The sequence below is a fragment of the Macaca fascicularis genome, chromosome X, assembly GCF_037993035.2.
Source record: "Macaca fascicularis isolate 582-1 chromosome X, T2T-MFA8v1.1".
NCBI lineage: Eukaryota > Metazoa > Chordata > Mammalia > Primates > Cercopithecidae > Macaca > Macaca fascicularis.
In genome coordinates, this window is record NC_088395.1 from 130928895 (window position 1) to 130951561 (window position 22667).

Here is a 22667-nt window from a genome sequence, read left to right on the forward strand (position 1 = left end):
AATGATGTTTGTATTGTTTCTGACTTATGAAACTCACTGAGTTGTTACCTAATATTTGCTCAAATTTTGTGAATGTTTTATGAAACCTTGATAAGAAGGTATATTCTCTAATATCAGGGTGTTAAGTTCAATACATAGCCATACGATCTATCTTGACCAACTATTCTCCCTTATGAGTGGGAGCTAAACATTGAGTAAACATGTTCACAAAGAAGGGAGAAAGAGACACCGGGACCTACTTGAGGGTGGAGAGTGGAGGAAGATGAGGACTGAAAAACTACTTATCAGGTACTATGCTTATTACCTGGGTGACAAAATAATCTGTATATCAAACCCCCTTGACACACAATTTACTTGTAGAACAAACCTGCACGTGTACCCCTGAAACTAAAAGTTAAAATATTATTAAGAATTACTATTATAATACATAAAAAGGATCTATCTTATTGATTTTGCTTTCTTAGGTCTTCTTCTATATATTTACTATGTTTTGTCCACCTAACATGTCTTGAACTGAAAATGGTGGGTCAAAATTTCCTAATCTAGTAGGGCTTATGAGTATAGTATTCTCTGAGTTCTTTCATGTTTAAAGTATTTTTCTATATCCTTAATACTTAAAGAATAACTGGTTTGAATAAAATCCTTGGCTCATACTCGAGTTATTTGAAAATTCTGGCCGGGCATGGTGGCTCATGCCTCTAATCCTAGGACTTTGGGAGTCCGAGGCAGGTGGATCACATGAGGTCGGGAGTTCGAGACCAGCCTTACCAACATGGAGAAGCCCTGTCTCTACTAAAAATACAAAAAATTAGCTGGGCGTGGTGATGCATGCCTGTATTCCCAGTTACTCAAGAGGCTGAGGCAGGAGAATCACTTGAACTCGGGAGGTGGAGGTTGCAGTAAGCCAAGATCGTGCCATTCCACTCCAGCTTGGGCAACAAGACCGAAACTCCATCTCAAAAAAAAAAAAAAAAAAAAAAAGAAAATGCTGCTCTACTGTTACCTTGCTTTGTCTGTTGTCAAGATGTCTAATGCCAATCTGATTTTCTTTCTTTCACAAATGATTCCTCCCACTACAAGGCCTAGGGATGATTATAAATAAGAATTTAAGTTTAATATTTTTAGTAGCACATGACTTGGAGTTGATGGTTTTGAGTCAGTTTTTGAAGGTACTTGGAGGTAATTCCAAGGTATTAAAGGTTGTGCCCTTCAATACTTACAGTCAGGCCTATTATTTCCGGAAAATTTTCTTTGATTATAGTTTTAAATATTAGTTCTATTTCATTGTTTTGTTTTTCTTCTTTGGGAACCATTAATATAATTATATGTAGTTTGTATTTCTTTGACTATCTTCTACAATAATTATTTTCTCTGATTTTTTCTTACACTTCTTTCTTTATTTCAAATTCATTCCCTTTGCTATTAAAGTGCCTTTCATCATTGCATCTTTTTTATTTTAATCTTTTCTCCCTTTGTCATCAGTCAGTATAGTATTCATTTTCATGATGGGTTTATCTTTTTCTTCAATTTATTTCCTGAGTTTAGTCAACTCTCATTTTGTACATTTCTGTTCTGAGTTTTAAACTTTACCATTTGAGCCTTTTTTATATCTTCAAATGCTTGTTTAAGGCTTCTTTATTAGGACCGAGATGTTTTATTGCTGTTTTTTTCTGCTCTGGGGTTGGCTATTAGAAGTTATTTTTTAATCAAGTGAAATGATTAATTCTTATTTTCTAGTTCCTTCTTACAGAGCTTTGTGTAGGTGTTGTCTCCCTTTTATGTTAATTCTGAAATATTTTAGTTTCCTGGACCAGTAATAGGAGTTGTATGTAAATAGGAATCAGGAGTTTGGTGACTTATTAGATTACTATAATTATTAGTTCTTATTAAAGTGTAGCTTTTAAAAATCAATAATGCCTTTTGGGTAGGGGGTTTGGTAGATCGCTTAATTTTGTGATTCACTTTTATTTTTGCTGTATCCTGAAATTATATCTCTTGCTTTCTTCTTTCTCTTCACCACCAAACCTCCAAGGGACATCTCTTCCAAGTTAATGACCCCATGTCCTCCGAGGTTGTGCCTTCCCAAGGCTACCAACTTTACTTCTGTGAACTTTAAAGCACATTCCTTTTAATTTTCAGTAGCCATTGCTCTCATATACCAGGTCTGAGATTGTTCAGACAATTTTTTAACGGGAGTAATTCTTCTTTTTAATGGGAGTAATTTGATCAATTCTGCCATAGCTGGGCCCTAGCTCTCATATCTTCTTTTCCATTCAGCCTCTATCTGACTCTCAGTCCTGGCGTGGGCTGCAGAGATAACTCTGTGTAATTTGGGTGCTTATTTCTCTACCTATGTGTAATTTGAAGTTTGTGGAATTATCTGTCTCCTATTTATGTTATTGAGTGGGTTACAGGAGGTTTTACTTCCTTCTCTTGTGCATTTGAATTTCTTTTTGAATAAGAGAATGGAGAGATTTGGATTTAAAAGGCCAATGTTACCCTATGGGAACTCAGAACTCACTGTTAATATTTATTTTTGCATTTATGTAATACATATGCAGGCACACATACCTGAACATTGTATACCCAGTATCTATAACACATTCATTTGAAACAAGTCTCTAATAATGGGTATGAAATATAATTTTACTGTGTGCTGTTCTTTATGTTCAGTTCCATGCATCTATGAGAGAATCATCCATGGCTAGGGCCATGATTTGTAACTGTGGATAAATCCAAATGTACTAACAGAGTGACTGTGTGGTATTATTAGGCATGTTTTCCTGCCCTTCACATAATTTCTCCACCTAGATTTTTAAGGCTTGGAAATTCATAGTGAGTATCTCACTTCTTTGGCTTAAAGTAGTGATGGCAAATATATTTCAACTTCTGAGTTGACTCTAATTGCAGAACTTAGACTTTTTTAGAATTAAGACTTTGTCTCCTGATAAAGCGCAAATTACCTAACAGAGATGTAATACACTTATCTTTGTTATAGCCATTTACACCTCAGTGTGAATTATCTTATTACGTGGCTTCAGGCTTAAATATCTACATAGAAGGAAGGCAGATAATATAAAAGAGTGAAGCGAGTAGGATGGGTATTTGATGGACTGGAGCATTCATGGTCCTATTTAGCCCCAGTTAACGGTTCTCATACTATTTTTGCGACACTAAAGACTGAAATAATACTTGACATATAGTAGGTACTCAATAAATGCATGGGGAAATGGGAGAATGCAGGGCCAGGGATGCCAGATCTATTTTTAAAGAGAAACAAGAAATTTTATGTAAAACCTCTTGACATAAGATTCAATTCTGAATTCAGGTTTTGTTAGGGAGTAGAAGACAGGACTGAGTTCCTGATTTGGGGAGGGAAACACAAAGGGAGATGGAGACTATGGGCTTTGGTAATGAAACAGAACAGAGCTGAACTGACAGATTGAAATAGTAACTGAGCCCATGACCTCAGCCTCATTAGCGAGAATGCTACTGAGACAGTCAGTGAGTAATCCAAATATTTTTATTTCTTTCCTACCTACTCAAATCACAAAAGACATATGCACTGTAATTGCCTATAAAAATAGAACTATATTCTTTAATTTGCTATGCATGCTAACAATGAATTATGCTTCTTTTAGGTCAAAATATGTCCCTACCCCTGGACTCCATAGTCTTCATTTTATCATTTTTTGAAAGTTTATTTAACCGTGATTGCCCATTGAACCTCTTATTTTTAAAATTTAGTGTTTTTTTTTTCCCCCTTCTAGTTAGTGGGTTCTACATTTAATAGTTCATTCATTCAAATGACTAGATTGTTGCCTATCAGCAAAAAGATTTACATGATGGCTAACCCAAGTTACATAATGGCAGAATTTGTTCAGAGAAACCAAACTAAAAACATACAGAGGCAGGAAGAGAAACCAAAGATACTAATGGTTTGTTTGGGTTTTGTACAGTCTTAGAACAGGCTGTGTTTTAGGCTTGACAAAGAAAGGATCTATTTGTACCATCTGGCTTTCAAATACTCCCACAGTCTCCTATGTTGGTAAATCTTAAGTAGTGCTATCTCTACAACATCCTATGAGATAATATTGAAGCAGGTGCTATTATAGCCTGGAGTAGCATTGAATATTTCCAGTCCTTTACATTTTCCCACTGGTATAAGAACTTTCACCTCCAAAAAGCCAAATAGTTCAATTAGGTTCAAAAGTCATCTGACTCTTCAACTACTTATGGACTGATTGAGGCTAGATTTACCACCACAATCAGACATTTAAAAAAGAAAACCTTCTTGACTCTCTGCTAGGTGGTACAAAAACCAGTGAACTATTTGTTAGCTTCAGAGGATTAGGGTTCAATAGGTTTCTATGTCTGGAGGTAGCACATGATCTTTAACAAAACCATTCCATTTCAAAAATTTCCACTTTCTTTCATAGTACAATATACTTGTCCCTAGTTTCTTGACAGCTGGTATCTCTCTCTCTCTCTCTCCCTTTCTCTCTCTCCTCTCTCTCTTATGCATTGTACAACTAGTATTAACTTAGCTGCTCTTTATGAGTAAAATCCAAAATCTTTTATCTGCTCTCTTTATTTAATGCTATTTTCATTTAACTCCATAATTTTATTAGTTAATTCTGCAAAGTATTTGTGGATATGATATATATAAAATATTGCATTATTGTTATTTGCCATATTTAATATCTATGCTTAATTAAAATTAAAGTTCAAAATCAAAGGAAATGTAGATTCTTAAGTGAACAAAGGGCAAAACTGAATTAAGAATGTTGAATAATGGGCTATTTGATTTAATGAAACCTATGACTACCAAAGAGCAAAGTCTGCTTTGTCTGTGTAGCACAGAATGGTTGCAGTCAAAAATCACATTTCTATTCATTTTTGACCAGAGCCACAGCTAGTTTATCTGAGAGCTCAACTACTTCCTCTGGTATTCTATGTATATATGCTAGCCTACAGTTTCCTGATCATTTGATCAGGAAAGCTCCTTCAATATGAACCAAATGAAATAGAAGCAAGAGTTCTTTTCAAAGTGCCAGATCATATGTCTTTTCTTCCTGTTAAGAATTTCCCATTGTCACATCCAACCCAATAATCAAACATTTGTGAGGCCCTTCCTTAGAAACTCTTGACATAACAATTATTCTAGAAGTTAACTATAACACGGTACATAAGGTCTACGTTAATTAGACTGGCAACGCTTTGATGAGACTTTGACCAGTAGAAAATTACAGTGGGCCATCTTGGATCCTCTTAATTTGTTCATTACTGACCCATAGAGAGGAGTAGTAGCCCCAAGGAAGGTGTTCCTGAGATGTTACACTGTAATCTGAAATTCCACGTGGGTCTTGCCTGTATGGAGGATCTGATATAAAGTAGTGCTATTATTTAAACGCTATCTGTACTTTGGTGTAATTTGTTAATGGGCTTATAAGTCTACCCAGGAAAGACTACCTTGTGGGATCATACCTAGACAAGAATCTAGCCTTCCATGAACAAATGATTCATCTGGAAGGAACTCCTCATCCCTATTCCTTAACTAGGTCCAAAATATATAGAAGAATCACATTTTTCTGCTCTGAGTATGAAATCTAAAATTCCCATAGATCTAAATAGAAATCTAAAATTCCTCTCTGTCCATCTTTTCTTGGCTTTTCAGCTCGTTCACAGCATAACTCCCCTATAATATCATGAAGATCTCTAGACACTTGGGCCCATCTCTTGTTTCCCATGCCATCAGCTTCCTTGCTCTGTTATTCTTCCTTCCTAAATTTTATTCTTTGGCTGATCACTGCAAAAACTTTGTCATCAGCAACTATATGTCCTTATCCTTTTTGTCTTCTTGCTGAACTTGCCTTAGAAGCCTTCACCTTGATTCAAACAATAAATAATCCTTAATTACTCTTCTTGAAACACTATGTACTCAGCTTCTCTACCTCATCCCTTTACAAATGTTTTAGTCTTAGTACTTCTTTATTGCCCTTAAAAATCACTGAAGATGCCAAAGAGCTTTTGGTGACATGAGTTATATCTATATTAGAAATTAAAATTGATAAATTTTTAAGTATTTATTAATTTATTGAATATATAGATACCATTTCATTTTAACATAAATGACACATTTTGTAGTAAATAATTATACAGTATTTTGCAAAACCCAAAAAATTAGTGAAAAGAGTGGCATTGTTTTACATTTTTGAAGATCTCTTTCATGTTTGGCTTAATGAAAAACAGGTGGACTCTCATAGCTACTTTTGCATGCAAATTCTTGTGATTTCACATGTCATGTGGTCCCTGAAAAACTGCACTATACACTCCTGAGAGAATTACAGTAAAAGAGATAAATAACACTTTTATGGTATTATGAAAATAGTTTTACTTCATAGATGTTTTGACAGGTCTTGAAATTCCTAGTGGTTGCTAGACCACACATTGAGAGCCACTATTTTATCTTCATCATTGAATGTTTTCTTCCAATCTTTCTAGTTGTTTCTTCATAGTCTTCTTAACAGATTCCTTTTCCCTGGGCTTCTTGAATACCAGTATTTCCCAGAGTCCCAGTCTTCATGCTACTATTTCCTTCCTACTCCCATGATTTTGGTGTCCTCAAAGGTAGTTACCTCCAAAGTTTCAGCACCAAATATTTGATAATGTTCTAGGTGTCTCTACGTGTATGTCCATTTTCACCCTTAAGCCTCTTCCTTCCATTTGCTATCTATCTTGACTAATAGCATCACCATCTACCCAGTTCCTAAGCCAGATAACACCATTCTCTCTCCTGATACATCTTATTAGTCACTAAGTCAAGTGAGTTTTATCATTTAAATATTTCTCCATTCCATCTCCTCCTTCTCCATTCCCAGAAGTTTATGCTCTCACTATCACTCATCTGTATTACTATTATAGTCTTCTAATTTATCTCTGTGTTTTCAATTTTACAAACCCATCATCCTGCCTGCCAAACCCAACTGCAATACTGCCATTAGCGTGATTTTTCTAAATGTAAATCTGAGCAAATAATTGTCTTGCCCTAATGAAAAACCACAAAAACTCTCCATTTGTTCTTGGAATAAATTTCAAGGTCCTTACCATGGCTTAAAACGCCTTCCATAATCAGCTCCTGCTTACCATCTTCATTTCCTGCCACCTTTCTGTATCTTTCCTTTTTTTCTTCCCCAGGTATTGCAATATATCTGTATTTATTAAAACATATTATGCTTTTTAACCTCTCTGTGAAGCAAATATTGCTGAACCCTAAATGGATAAGCCCCTACCCTGTAAGATGCCACCTGTTAGTGTTGACTATGATAAATCAGATATTTTGTTGGTGATCTGGCCCTCCCCACTCTGGTTGTTCTATATAAAAATTTAGTCATATTTCTGAAGTTTAAAATGGGTTAACCTGCCATCTGTTTAAAAGCCATTGCTCTAATTTAGTGTATTCTTATTCACTTCAGAGTAAGTATAGCTTAACGACTTATGCAATGTGGGTCTAAAATATTCACATATCTATGTATGTACTATATATACAATTTGGGTGGAGAGAAACTGAGTTAAATAGGAGCTAAATTTCTTCTTTATGAAATAGAATTCAAATTATTTACTGTGAAGTCATAGATTTCTTGAGAAATTTTTTTTGTCTGAGTTTGCATGATTGATTCTTCCTGTTCTAAAATGTCTTAAGCATGCAAAACTCCAAAATGACTAACCTCCTGTCCAGTTCCCCTTTATTATGCCTTCCAGTAGATCTTTATGTATTTCACAGAGTCTCATTTTAATTTTCCTAGCCGGGTTAAGAAAGTGCTGTATGAGAAGTACTTAGTAGAGTGACTGCCTCTCCTTGAGACAATAATCTCTTGATGCAATACATATATTTAGTATCTACTACTCGTTCACCCAATAAATTATTTCTCTTACTCAGTGTCTTAAATACACAACATTCTGGAGTTCTAAGAAAAAAAAATAAGTATGGTATTTGCCTTTCACCAAGATGCCCTTAGTCTGAGCAGCAGGACCTAACTCTGATTCTAGAAATTAGTTGTATTTGACATAGATTCATCATGTCATTTTAGTATGTTTAATTTGGATTGGATTTATACTTTTATTTATGGCAGACAAGAGTGCCACTTAACATGGTGGGATAAAACTTATGGAATATATTATACCGAAAGGTGATGTAAGAAGAGTCTACAAATCTTTTTTAAAGAAAGGTTCTGATAAATGCATGGATAGCAGATTTATAATTAGACTGAAGTTATACCACCATTTTCCAGATCCCTGCTTAGAGACATTGCTAGAAGGTTGGTAGATTCGTGAATAGGAGGAAAAGTCAATGCTAATACAAAAACCGTCAGTATTATCATGATTGGGTCTATAAGAGCGAATTGGAAGAAGTAATAAGTATTAAGCATGACACCAAAAGGATTGATAATGGTCTATAGGATAATGTGAAATGCTTTTTAGCATTTTATGCTGAGTCATTTCTTGAATGTTATAAGCTGTAATGCATTTTAATGAAAATGTGTTTCAACCTAGATATAGTCTTCAGATAAAAATACAAAACCATCTGAAGGGTCAAAACATCATAGAAGAGGGATATTAGTAAAATAAAGGCAAAGTGACAGCTATTTCAGACCAGGTAGAATGAAACAACAAACTCATTAGAGGATTCTTGTGAGACAGACATTCATGCTCTGAAAAATTGTTTTAGATGACTTTGGAAAGAAGGGAAACAAAAGCAGTTCATGTTAGGATGAATTATATCCTCATTATGCTTACCTCAGCTCAAACTAAATAATCTTCATAATAATTCTATTTCACTAATAATTATCATTAATCTTTATTCAGCTATGCTAAGCAATGTCCTGAGTGTTTTACAAGATTCAACTCATTTAATTATAAAGACAATCCTTGAAGAAAGTATTATCAACATTCCCATTTTATAGATGAGGAAACGTAGGCACAGAAACATTAATGAAGTTGCTAGTACTATAAGTGAAAGAGTTGGGCTTTGGTAAGCATATTTATCTACATTTAGCAAATACTGTGTGAGGGGACATTTTATATTTAGATTTAATGGGGGAAAACTCCATTTCTATCCTCTCTGTTAAAAAAATCTAAGTTCTTGAATTTTCCAAAGTCAGAACATGCCACATTCCACTTTATTTCTTCCCTGTATAGTGAGGTATTTGCACTTTCTTTTTGAGACGGACAAAATGAACACAAACCACTCCTTTCATTCTATCATTTTCAGCACTCTTTTAACTCCACTGTAGTAAACACCCAAAATAGGGCAATTTGGGCCAGTACAAAGAAGCAAAAAAAGCACTTGAATCTGTGCTATTGAATTTTGCTGCAGAGAGCTATGTGAAGTAGGCCCTTTGCCCTCTTGAATAGTTTCATCTCTAACCTTTGGATCAGAGAACTGGGTACAAAACTCTATCTCTTCTAGTTCTATATTGTTAATATCCATTGTGGTCAGCTTTCTACATGTAGGCTATATAGTATGTCATGACAAAATTTATGGACTGAAATTATTTCATCTGCACAGTTGGAATACTACCTGAATCCCCTGAAGGTGGTATGGATTGCTACTAATCTCATGGCAAAGGAAAAGGATCATCCATATCATTAACTAATGATAATGGGTATGAGAGCCAGAAACCCCTACTCTTCAGCTCATTCAATGCAACAGCGCACTTGACCCCAGGCATACTGTATTCATGTGAGTTTCTATGCATGTGAGATTCTGTAGCCTCTTATACAATCTGCTGACTGTGAAGAAACTTGATCAAAACATCAAAGTTTGCCAGAGAAGCTGTGTTTGTGCCCTTCACAACCATTGATGAAGTATATTAACCTCACCTTCTCTTGACACCTTGCATATGGTCATCTGTCTTCCTGACTACTACTTCATATGGCTTATTTGTAAATTCAAGCAAATGTGCTTCTGACTGGCACTGATACATCACTGATGCCAAAATATCAGAGAGGATGAAGCATAAGGACATATTTTTTTGATTCAGATGGAAAATATTACAGATTTATGAGGAAGTGATGACAATAGCTATTCCATGGTATCTGTATATAGTCAGTATGTTTCCATGCCTCTCTTCACCAACTTTTTTGAATTCAAAACTTATTCAAAGAAATAATTTTTTTCACTGATCCAAAAGGTATACTGGGTAGGTGTGGGGATAAGACTGGTTGGCTGAACAACCCAGCTCTGGCTTTTCACGTGCTGGATTTCCACTGCTTTCCAATGACCACTTACAGAGCTATAATGCACAGAATGACTATTGATGTCCCATTGATATCGATGCGATTTCCCCTAGTGGATTAAAGGCAGCACAGCATACAGCCATTAGTATCTAAAGGTTATGTATAATGGATAATAGAGGAAAATGAAATAGCAGAAAGGAATTTGCACGGGAAACAGAAGCAGCAAGTAGTTTCAGTGAAAGATTTTACTTGGGTTATACAGCAACTGCAAATAGGGATTGAAAAACAATGATGACTTACAGACCCAGCAATAGTCAAGAATGAAATGGTTTCATATTTTGAAATATAATACTTTTTTATTTCAACCACAGAAACCCATTTAAAAATCATCTTGTATATTATAGCTCTTATGTGCCATCTTTCACCTGAATGCCTATTTATGAATTTTTACTCTATCCTTCTGAGGTGGTCACCAATATGGCACAGATGGGATAAATCAAGAGAGATTTTTACTGACTTATCCAGTCACATACTGTCTAGTTCATGACAGAACCAGGAACAAAGTTCCAGTGTTTGCCATAAACATCTTCTCATATTGTACCCATTCAAGTTACTGTGCCAGCATTTAGCCTGACATTTCTGCATCTAAAAAATCTCCCAGTAAAAGATTTCAACAAATATTCCTTACCAATCAACCAATCTTAGTGGTACTCACCATGGGAATAGATGACTTGGTATATGTAATTGAATTTGTAATTTAATAAGAAAAAGTATCTGGTGGATTTATTCAGTAGACTGAGAAGTAAACAAGTTATAAAGTTTACTTCAGTGCTAGAAGAGCAGCAAGGTCTAGCACTCAAGAGTCAGTCTGCTCTGGCTTGAAGCTCAGCATCCTTGTTTCTCTGCAAGGCACCCTTTAATCTCAAAAGTGGCCTCTTAACACTCTATGTGGCCTCTTAACTTTGTTGTGCCTCAGTTTCTCCATTTATAAAATACATATGTATTGATAGCTATCCTTAAGGATTGTTGTGAGAATTAAATGAGCTAATACAAGTAAAGAGCTTAGCATAATTCATTTTTTTCAACAAACTTTTACTGAAAGGTCTTATATGTACCAGGCACTATTCTTGGTGCTGAGATACAGCCACGAACAAAATTGTTAATTCTAGAAACTAGTGAATTTTAATCGTGAATAATAATTATTATGGTAACAATGGTAATAGTAATGATAATATTTAACATTTATAGGCTACTTACTATATTTCAGGCACTACTCCATGTGCTTTACTTATATTAACTCATTTAATTCTTATAACAATCCTATGCTATAGGTACGATTTTAAGCCTATTTTACAGATGAGGAAATGGAGACCTGAAAAGGTTGCCCAAGGAAACATGCCTAATAAGTGGCAGAGGTCTGTAAAATCCGTGTTAGTAACTATTGAACTATACTATCTTGTTTCCATGCCAAGTTGATAGGCCATTGTTTATTCTATTAAAAAAGACAGTCCTTGAAATAACTGAAATATTCCATTTTTACTGATGAAATGAATAAATATATAACTAAGTTAAACAAGTTTCAGAATATATAATAAAAATTTGATATGGGAGTGGCCATAATAATAAATTTAAATAGAAAATTAGTATTAAACATGGTAGAAACCTAAATAAAGGGATTGCTATTACTTGAACTTTTTTATACCAAGGGTTAGGGTTTGTATCTAAAACATTACCTCTCAATATAGTAAAAGTTAATAGAAAACAACCCATAAAAAGTTTAAGCATAATTGAGCGAGACCATTTTAAAGGGACTCTAATGTATTTAAACTTTTTATATTATTCCTTATTTTGAATGATATATTAAAATCATGTTTAAGTTGTAGGACTTTCTCATCCTTTGCCTCCATCCCTTCAGCAGTATTTCTCATTAAGGGTCACTACAAACCAAATAAACACACATGTTGGGTTATCCTGAAATGTCTGAGATAAAAGGCACAGTTTTGATATTATAGGATAATATCGTCCATGTTAAATAGAAGCATTGTTCAAATATATTCAGCTTATGTGATGAAAATATAAAAGAGAGAATCATGAACATCAGCACAGGCTATGATCCTATACTTTTTACAACATCAGTGACCTCCCTACAAAATATAGCCATTTATTTGCTTACCATCCACTGGTCTATGATGTCTACACAATCTCATTATGTGAACTTTTAGATTATTCTCATTTTAGATAAATAGGAATCAACAAAATGTACTTTATTACTTATAAGAAAGTCTAAGTCTCTTTTTATCTTCCACTCAGAATCATATTCATTGTGTCTTAGTGGGTAGATATGCTTCAATTAGGTAACTGGGGTAAACCTGAAAATAATTTACTAGGAATATACCTGGATGGAATTTGTTTTCTACAATGATGTTCTATTCATTCTAGGAATAGTGCTGCCACAAAATGTACACATTTCTTAAGTCAGCTTACATTTTAGACTGCAGAACCACTCAAGAAAGTAAATTAATATTCAGTCACAATAAAATGCCATCCAGAAAAATCAATACAATTTGCTATCAAATGAGGGTGACTTTAATCAGGGTGTCTCAAGAACAACAACATTTTTCCTAAAAGTGGAAAGAGCACCTTATAACTGCTCTCTGCTTTACTTTTCAAGACATAGTAATCACACAATTTTGCAGTCATTTACCTAGTGAAATAAGAATACATTTTTTGGTCACAGTGTAAAAATCTGAATCTTGGGAAGAAATTATATACTGAATTTTCTGATAGCTTCCAAATAACTGGGGCTTTAATGAAATTGCTACCTGAAAATTGCGTAGCAGTATTATTGTTTAACTATACTTTAAGGAGCTATTGTAGATTGGTACTTATGACTTCTAATGGGAAAACCATAACAACCTTTTAATTGTAGGGAAAATGGTTAACTACAGTAATTGCAATCAATAAGACTGTGTTAGTAGTATAAATATTTCTTCTCAAAGAGCATTCCTTACTCTCCTCAGCAGTATTTAAGGTTAGGAAGAAAAAAAAAAGAAGAAGAAAATCAATTTGTTATAATACTAAGCCTAGGTCCAAATTTGTACATTCCAGAATAGAGAGAAAACCCCCCCATTCCCACCACAAGCAAAACAAGACTTTGATTAAGAAGAAAACTGAGGCATGACAAAAAGGACTTACCAATCACATAGGCTAGTAACAAGGCCAAAGTCACTGTGATTGCAGTGGCACTCAATGCTGTGCACTTCCAGTTGCAGCACCTGTAAGGTTTGTTAAAGGTAAAGGCAGGTCGGGAAAAGGTGCTTCGAGGAAGAGGCCTGGGAGGGGGCGAGTACACGGTATTGGATGTCAGAGGGTAGTTCTGACTGGCTGCACTGAAGATCGCAGAGGAGCCAGATCCATGTTTGAACAGGAAATGCCTGTGAAAGGGAAACACAAGTTTGAGCTATAAAAACCAAAGCCAGTTGCTACAAGTTACAAAAACACAAACTCCATTAATTTCAAACAATCATGCTATAGCTGAGCTCAAGGGAACTGGATGGGGCTCAGCAACATTTTCATATACCTAAGAGGTAATTCTAAATTGCCCTTGTTATTCTCTTTCTTTTCTTTGTCTTTTTTTTTGTTTTGTTTTGTTTTTAAATCTAGACCTTTAAGAAACAGGCCTTGTGTTCCCCAATTTGCTGGCTAGTGAGTGCTAACATTCCACATTTGGTGTTACACGCTACACCCTTCCCTTTCATTAAATATGATCATCAAGAGTTGATTCAAAACCAGAGATGTATCATTAGGCATTTTGATCATTAGTATGGCCTAGACACCAGTGTTTGAGATTATCCTCACTACTAAACTTTAGAGACTAGCTTCACAGTCATATTTTCATTCAACATCTTATAAAAATTATCAAATATACAGCCAAGTTGAAAGAATTTTATAATAAACAACCATATACTCACTAACTAGATTCCACAGATAGCATTTGACTGAACTCACTTTGTCACATACTTATTCATTTCTCCATTCTTCTCTCCATCTGTCAGTTTTTAGTTTTGTTTTGTTTTTGTTTTTGTTTGTTTGGTTGGTTTTGTTTTGAGATGGAATCTTGCTCTGTCACCAGGATGGAGTGCAGTGGCATGATCTCAGCTCACTGCAACCTCTGCCTCCCAGGTTCAAGCTATTCTCCTGCCTCAGCCTCCCGAGTAGCTGGGACTACAGTGCATGCCACCATGCCCAGCTACTTTTGTATTTTTAGTAGAGATGGGGTTTCACCATGTTGGCCAGGATGGTCTCGATCTCTTGACCTAGTGATCTGCCCGCTTAGCCTCCCAAAGTGCCAGGATTACAGGCGTGAGCCGCTGCACCCGGCCAGTTTTCAGTTTTTAAGCATTTTGCATACATCAGTATGCATACATCAGTATACTTCCCTTCATATATTTTAACTCACATTAGCTAGTTTGATATTTTTACAAATTTTAATGTAAAATTTATGCACAGTAAAATGTGCAGTTTTATGTGCACATTTGCTGAGATTTGATAAATGCTGTCACCTATGTAACCCAAACCCATATCAAGATGTATAACATTCCCATCAAGCCAAGAAGTTCTCTTCTGTCCTTTCTAGGTAAATCCCTATTTCTATCCCCAGAGAAACCACTATTCTGCATTTTTTTCCCACCAGACATTTGTTTTGCCTCTTGTAGAACTTCATGCAAACAGAGTCATGCTACTGTCATGTTTGAATTACTAAAGAAAGATCGTTGAGTATTCATGACTATTGTAATATGGGCATTTTGTAAACAGTAGTAATGTATTCACATGGAAGGAGTTGCCAAAAACAAACAAACAAATAAATAAAATCGCATATACTTCTTTTATACTTGTACAACAAATAAATAAAAGTACTTCTATACTTGCTGAGTGCCAAGTGTTGTGCTGAACACTTATTAGTATCTCATTTGCTCTTTACTCATATGATATAGTGTATAATATTATCCTCATTGTGCCTTTACAGAAATGGAGACCAAAACAGGTTAAACAACTTGCCCAAATTCACCTAGCAAGTGAAGGACAGAGCTAGAATCAGAATCTACGTCACTGGGGTTCCAATATCCTTAATCTTTTTTTTTTTTTCTTTTTTTGAGACGAAGCCTTGCTCTGTCACCCAGGCTGTAGTGCAGTGGCGCAATCTCACTGCACTCCAGCCTGTAACTTCCAGATATCACTGCACTCCAGCCTGTAACTCCAGCTCACTGTAACTTCCACCTCCCAGGTTCAAGTGATTCTCCTGTATCAGCCTTCCAAGTAGCTGAGACCACAGGCACCTGCTGCCCTGCCTGGCTAATTTTTTGTATTTTAGTAGAGACGGGGTTTCACCATGTTGCCCAGGCTGGTCTTGAACTACTAAGCTCAGGCAATCTGCCTGCCTCAGCCTCCTAAAGTGCTAGGATTATAGGCATGAGCCACTGTGCCCGGCCAATCATTTTTCATAAACTTTTTTCTTTTCTTTTTTTATCTTTAATTGACATATATAACAATTGTACATATTTAAGGGGGTACATATGAGACAGGAATAATATAGGGTGGTTTCAGGAGAATAAAAAAATTCCAGGCAGCAGTTTCACATGATTAGAGGCTATGGGCTATTAAGACCCTGAAAAACAGGATTTGGACCAAGCTGGCTAAGACTGACTGGACCCAACATGGTGCGGGATTTGACCTAGGTTTCACCTCGGACTTCATTATATCCTCATTAACATACTAAATCACGCAACCCACCAGCACCATGACAGTTCCAGAAATACCCATGTTTGGTGTAAAAATGGGTGGCACCACAGTTCCGATAAATCTTCACCTTTTTACAGGAATTTTCATGAATATTCTACCCCTTGAATAAACAAACCCAAAAAGGTAGCAGCCCCAAACCCCTTTGTGGGTGATTCTCTCTTGAGTACACTTATACTCCCTTTTCTTGAGTGTGTACTCCTCCCTTTGCAATAAATGTCCATACTTTCACTATTTTCCAATTTGTCCTTGAGTTCTTTCTTGCAACAGTGTCAAGAGCCTGGACACCAGCTGTGGTCAAGATCCCACCAGCATTTGGGGACTTCCCCCAGCCTACCAGCATCACATAGTGTTGTTTCAATACATATACACGTAGAGGGAGCAGATCAGGATAATTAACATATTCATCATCTTGACCAAAGTCTTTAATCTTAAGCAGTCCACCGTACTACCTGGGGCAGTAAAATACACTGCTAAATAAAACACATTCGAGTGCTACATTTTAATGTACAACAAAAAATTTCACTAAGCATAAAGCCAATATCACCTTGTACATGTAACGTATGCAGAAATGAATAAATTACTAACATCATTTTAAGACTGACTTCTAGCTTCCATATTTAAATAACAAAAGCATATGTATTTAAAGGGATAAAAAAACAACCCTACATGAATGTAATGGAAAATACCCACAATAGAGAATTTTGCTTCAGTATCGTGAGGTTAAAATTTTTTTAAAGGACTGGGTTGCTGAGGGGAGTACAGATTCACAGGTCTTTCTGGAGGACAATTTGGGATTATGTATCAAATGACTTTTAAAATGCCTATTCTTTGATGCAATAATTATGGCTATAGAAATTTTTCCTTAGGAGATGATGTATATGACAATGCATATAAGAAGCCATTCATTGCAGTGTTATTTATAATAGCAAAAAATAAACATTTAAATCCCCAGTAATTGCTATTTCATTAAGTAAATTATTTTATAAACAAATAATATAATACTATACAATCATTACAAATTGTGTGGCAAATGACTGTCTATTCACTGGGAGAAGTGTTTACAGATATTACCAAGCAAAAAAAGGAAGGCTTCAAAAGAGTATGGGCAACATTATTCAATTTTTAAAGGAAAAAAAGTACAAATGTTCACAGGAAAATAATAATTTGTGTTACCTTTGTATGGTAGGGGTATTTTCTGAACTTTTCTGCCTTGAGCTTGTATTGATTTTGTAACTAAGATAAAAAAAAAGATTCATGAGTATTAGGGAGTCAAAAACACTTACAGGATAACACCAACCACAGGAATAGTTGGTTCCATTTAAGTTAACATGAGTGCCTAGAAGGGCTGGGCTCCAAGTTAGGCACTTTATCTCCATTATTTTGATCCTTATATGTTTGTGAAGTTGATACTATTATCCTAATCTTCTAGATGACTGAACTGAGACCCAAAGAGCTTTAGTAGGAGTAGAGTGGTGATAATAGTAATTATTATAATAATGTTAGTAAGAGATAACATTTGAGTGATTATTTTTGACAGGCATTGCTCTAAATACTTCACAAAGTATTATATTATTTAATCTTAACAACAACTTTATTACAGTCAATATCTCTATTTTACAGAAGAGATGATCGAAGCACAGAGAGGTTACATCACTTTTCCATGGCCCCACAGCTACTAATTGATTAAACTGAGTTTCAAACCCAGGCAGTCTGGCTGCAGAGCCACTGCTCTTAAACAATACACTATAGCATAGTGTATTGTTTGTGATGGGAATACAGGCCTGTTGAGGCCTAGAATACGTATGCTTTGTGTTGAATTTGGCATGAGGATGATGTTTAATTGAGCCACACTATTACGTTCCTTTTTTTGACTAATAACAAGAATGTGAGAATGATGGCTACAGAATCACAGAGTTGGAAGGGACCCTCAGAAATCATCTAGTAGCCCATCCCTCTCATTTTGACGTTAGGGAAACTGAGGCCAAGAGAATGAAACTTTCTTACTTAAAAATAACATAGCTAGCTAATGGCATGAATGAAACTGGAATCAGGGGCTTCCAAAATAGTGTATTTACATTGCCCCATGCTACCTGACAACCACAGTCTTCACTAGATTAGCATCAGGTTTTAATCATCTGGGTTAACTGACCTGGGCCCAACAAATACTACCTGTTCAAACTACATAATACACATCTATTCTTCTGTATGTCAAATGTTCTTCTAGTAAATTTTAAAGACTGTCTTAACTCTTTTGGATGAATGGGTAAGCATTACAAAGAAACTACCCTTTAGTTGATGAGAACCTAAAAAAGGCACCTAATTTATCCCCAGAATGAAGAAACAATATAAAAATAATAATAAGATGACGTATATTTTAATGAATAAGTGACTCTTAGTTGTACTCTTTTCATTTGATTGTACTGTTACTTTAAGGCTTTTAAATAAATAACCTCCTCCGCACCATAAAAAGATGAATTTCTTTTTTAATGTCTGCTTAACTCTCCCAGACTGTTTTATCCCCTTTGACCATTTCATTTACTAGTGAGCAAGAAGTATAGCACTATATAGGCAGCGTAGTGATATAACCTCCCTACCTCCCCACTCCTGCCCTGTGGTTACTTTGGAGGTGACAAAACGTCATATTACGGATTTGATATAGCAACACTCTGAAGTGGTCCTATGGGATAAAGGAGAAACCCAGCAGGATGAGGCACCTTAGTGTTTGGAGATAAAATCTTCAATCTTTTGCATATTTATGAAGGAGAATAATTGGATTTTTGAGACAATGTAAGTGTTCCAATATGTTGGATATTGATTTGGTTTGGTATAATATTAAGAGGTAGAAGGAAGGAAAAAAAAGGCAGAGAATTGTTGGCTATTATGATGGCAATTACAAGCAATAATCAATATCCCTAAGCCCTGTAATTTCATACTGATGTACACCAAAGGATTTCCAAATGCAGTTTCATAAGTAAAATATTACAGCATAATGAATAAATTCAACAGTTGCAGCAGAACAACATTTAAACTAATTTTTATTTGAGTGGAATCCAAATCACGGTTCTCAGCGAGGGTAGATAATAAAATGAGTTCATGTACTAAGGTTCTTGTTTTCTTATTAACAAGCTCAGATTAAGATTCTATGCTGAAAGTTATCTATACTTTGTTGTGCACCATGAAAAAGAGCAATGCAAATGATGTGTTTTGTCATAGGCTTTGCAGTCCATTGTTGGAAAGTCAAACTAGTGCCTAAATGTGTTTTCATAGTCCCTGAAAGAAGCAGGAGCATAAAGACAAATGCTCAGTGCTAGATGTTAGCTGTGTGCTCATAAAATCAGATCATCTGTCTAAGCACATTGCTTTTCCCTGGGGACCTGGGGATATACTAAAATGTTGCTATCAATTTCATACAATTGGATTTTTTTCCACAGAGCAAATGATAAAAATGCAGTTCAAGAGTTTATGCGTAAGTAGTACTCTTCTTTACATCTGTTTTAATATTCAAGTTCAAATTTAAAAAGGAAAGGCAAGATATTACCAAAAGGAAATGGGCATATAAAGAAATTGAAAAAAAAAAAAAAATTCGAGAATGATGAGACCCAGTGGTGGTAAATGGGAATATAATAAATGCCCCTGTACAGATTTTAAAATCATCTATAAAAAAGGGGAAAATGTGGTCTCTATTTTTAAACCCCTCATACTACATAATTCTGAGGGTATCTGCTAGCACTAAATAATGTGATGTAATGTGGCAGTTAAAATTCTATAGGAAATAGACAGAAATCTACGACTTTCTAATACCAGATGTATAAATAACCAATGATTTTTTTCTTTTACATCTTGTAAACATTCTTATGAGACACATATCTAAACCTATATTCCCTTGGCTATAAGCATTTGACTCACTTTTGTACCCAGAAGAAGGAATTCAACTTGCTTCCGGTAAAAGCTGAGATTGGGTTTTTAAAAACAAGAAGACTACAAGTTAATAGGACCAAACCATATTTAGATAGCATAGTAGAATTTAGGTATTTATTTAAAAAAAAAACAAATTATAAAATGAATTTTTATTGTGATAAAAAACATATGGCATAAAATTTAGCATGTTAATTTTCTTTTAGTGTATAGTTCAGTAATGTTAAGTATTATTGACATGGTTATACAATAGATCTCTGGAACTTTTACACCTTGGAAATCTGAAACACTATATCCCCATTAAACAATTATTCTTTCCATTCTCTTCCAAGCAACCACCATTCTGCTATTTGTTTCTATGATTTTGACTACTTTACATACTTCATATAAGGGGAATCATACAGTATTTGTGTTTTTGTGATTTACTTCACTTAACATAATGTTCTCTAAGTTCATCCATATTGTAGCATTTGACAGGATTTCCCTCATTTTTAAGGCCAAATAATACTCTTTTATATGTATGTATCATATTTTGTTTATCTATTCATCCACTGATGGACACTTAGGTTGCTTCCGCCTGTTGGCTATTGTGAATAGTGCTTCTGTAAACATAGAAGGTATACAAATATCTCTTTGAGATCTGCTTTCATTTCTTTTGGATAAATACCTAGAAGTAGGACTGCTGGATCATACAGTAGTTCTATTTTTACTTTTCGGAGGAACTTCCATACTGTTTTCCATAGTGGTTTCTACTTTACAATGCCACCAACCATGTACAAGGGTTCCAATTTCTCCATTTCTTCACCAAAACTTGTAATTTTCTTCTTCTTTTTTTTTTAAATAGTAATGATTCTAATGGGTGTGAGGTGATATCTCATTGTGGTTTTGATTTGCATGTCTTTGATGAATAGGGATTTTAAACACCTTTATTTTTTATTTATTTATTTTTTTTCCTGGAGACAGAGTTTTGTTCTGTCACCCAGACTGGAGTGCAGCGGTACAATCTCGGCTCACTGCAACCTCCGCCTCCCGGGTTCAAGTGATTCTCCTGCTTCAGACTCCTGAGTACCTGGGACTACAGGCACCCGCCACCATGCCCAGTTAATTTTTGTATTTTTAGTAGAGATGGGGTTTCACCATGTTGGCCAGGGTGGTCTTGAACTCCTGACCTCAAGTGATCTGCCCACCTCGGCCTCCCAAAGTGTTGGGATTACAGGCATGAGACACCACACCCACCCTTGAACATCTTTTCATATGCTTTTTGGCATTTGTATATCACCTTTGTATAAATGGCTATTCATACATATTTATTCTCATGCCTCCAAAAAACACAAGAAAATGCCATGCTGGGTCAGCTGCATTTTCTTCTCTAACAAGAATACTTAGTGCTGTTTTGTGGAAAAGAGTCATTACTGGCAAAGATATCAACCTCAGCATCTCTACTAACAACTATATAAAGGAGAATTTCATTTTATTTGTCCTGTAATTCTTTCTTCCAAATACTAAGCCACCTCAGTCCATATATTGCCTCTAAACCTCGGATGCCAAGTTTTGATAAAAAGTCTATGCTCCGTCCACATCATTCATAATTTTAAGAGTTTTTAAATGAATTTCTGGATACCTAAGCTTTAATTTTCCTAGGCTTAAGTCTTCGTTCTATAATATATTCTCAAATAGAAATACTCTCTAGTCTAGATTGCTACTCTCGTGATTTTGCAAATTGGGTAGTGAATAGGTAATAGGTAAGATTTCTTTCTTTTTTTTTTTTTTTTTTTTTTGAGATGGAGTTTCGCTCTTGTTACCCAGGCTGGAGTGTAATGGCATGATCTCGGCTCACTGCAACCTCCGCCTCCCAGGTTCAAGCAATTCTCCTCCCTCAGCCTCCCGAGTAGCTGGGATTACAGGCATGTGGCACCATGCCCGGCTAATTTTGTATTTGTGGTGGAGATGGGGTTTCTCCATGTTGGTCAGGCTGTTCTCGAACTCCCAACCTCAGGTGATCTGCCTGCCTCGGCCTCCCAAAGTGCTGGGATTACAGGTGTGAGTCACCATGCCTGGCCGGGAGATCCTTCTTAAACCTTTCGGTGGGTATCATCCCTTCTCCTCTTTTATTCAGAAGCAATATCTGCCCTATCTGGTCAACTGTCTCTGGATTGCATATTCCTTGAGGACAGGCAACAGTCTTAATTTCTAGGTACATTGTCTCTTACTTCGGAGGAACTCGATGAATACACATTGATTTGTATGATGCCTTTGCTTCTGCTAAAAGGGTCTTGAATCACTATGCATAAGAAACAAAGGTTGGGTAGTCTAAGGTAAGTGTTCTATTTGTGGGCAAATATTTCTTGGTTTGTTGAATGTAAAAACAACTATATGTGCTCATTTCATTTTCACATAATCTAAAATAAATAAATCAAAGAAATAGTTGATTCACATTTCATGTCTTCTTGTGAGATGTTTTGGTAATGAAAGAATTACTATTAATAAATATACCAATAATTTAAAGATAATTGCTGTTAATGACAATGGCAACATCATTGTCCATTTACTGAACATCTATTATGTGCCAGATACTCTGCTAAAGCACTTTATGTCCTTTTTCTCTCTCACTGAATCCTCACCATAATCCTATAAGGTAGATGATATTATCTGCATTTCATAGGTTAGGAGGCTGAGCATCAGATAATAGGATTAGATAAATTTCATCAGGTTAC

The 22667-nt window shown here is 35.4% G+C and overlaps 1 protein-coding gene across 3 annotated transcripts in view; it reads right to left on the reverse strand.

Annotated features, from left to right (window-relative positions):
- Nucleotides 1-22667, reverse strand: part of TENM1 (teneurin transmembrane protein 1) — an 845979-nt gene that overhangs the window by 318266 nt on the left and 505046 nt on the right. For all 3 annotated transcript variants that reach the window (XM_015443786.4, XM_065538348.2, XM_065538349.2), the window contains one exon: nt 13435-13673. In XM_015443786.4, coding sequence (XP_015299272.2) covers nt 13435-13673 — 239 coding nt within the window. The remainder of the gene's footprint in view (nt 1-13434; nt 13674-22667) is intronic.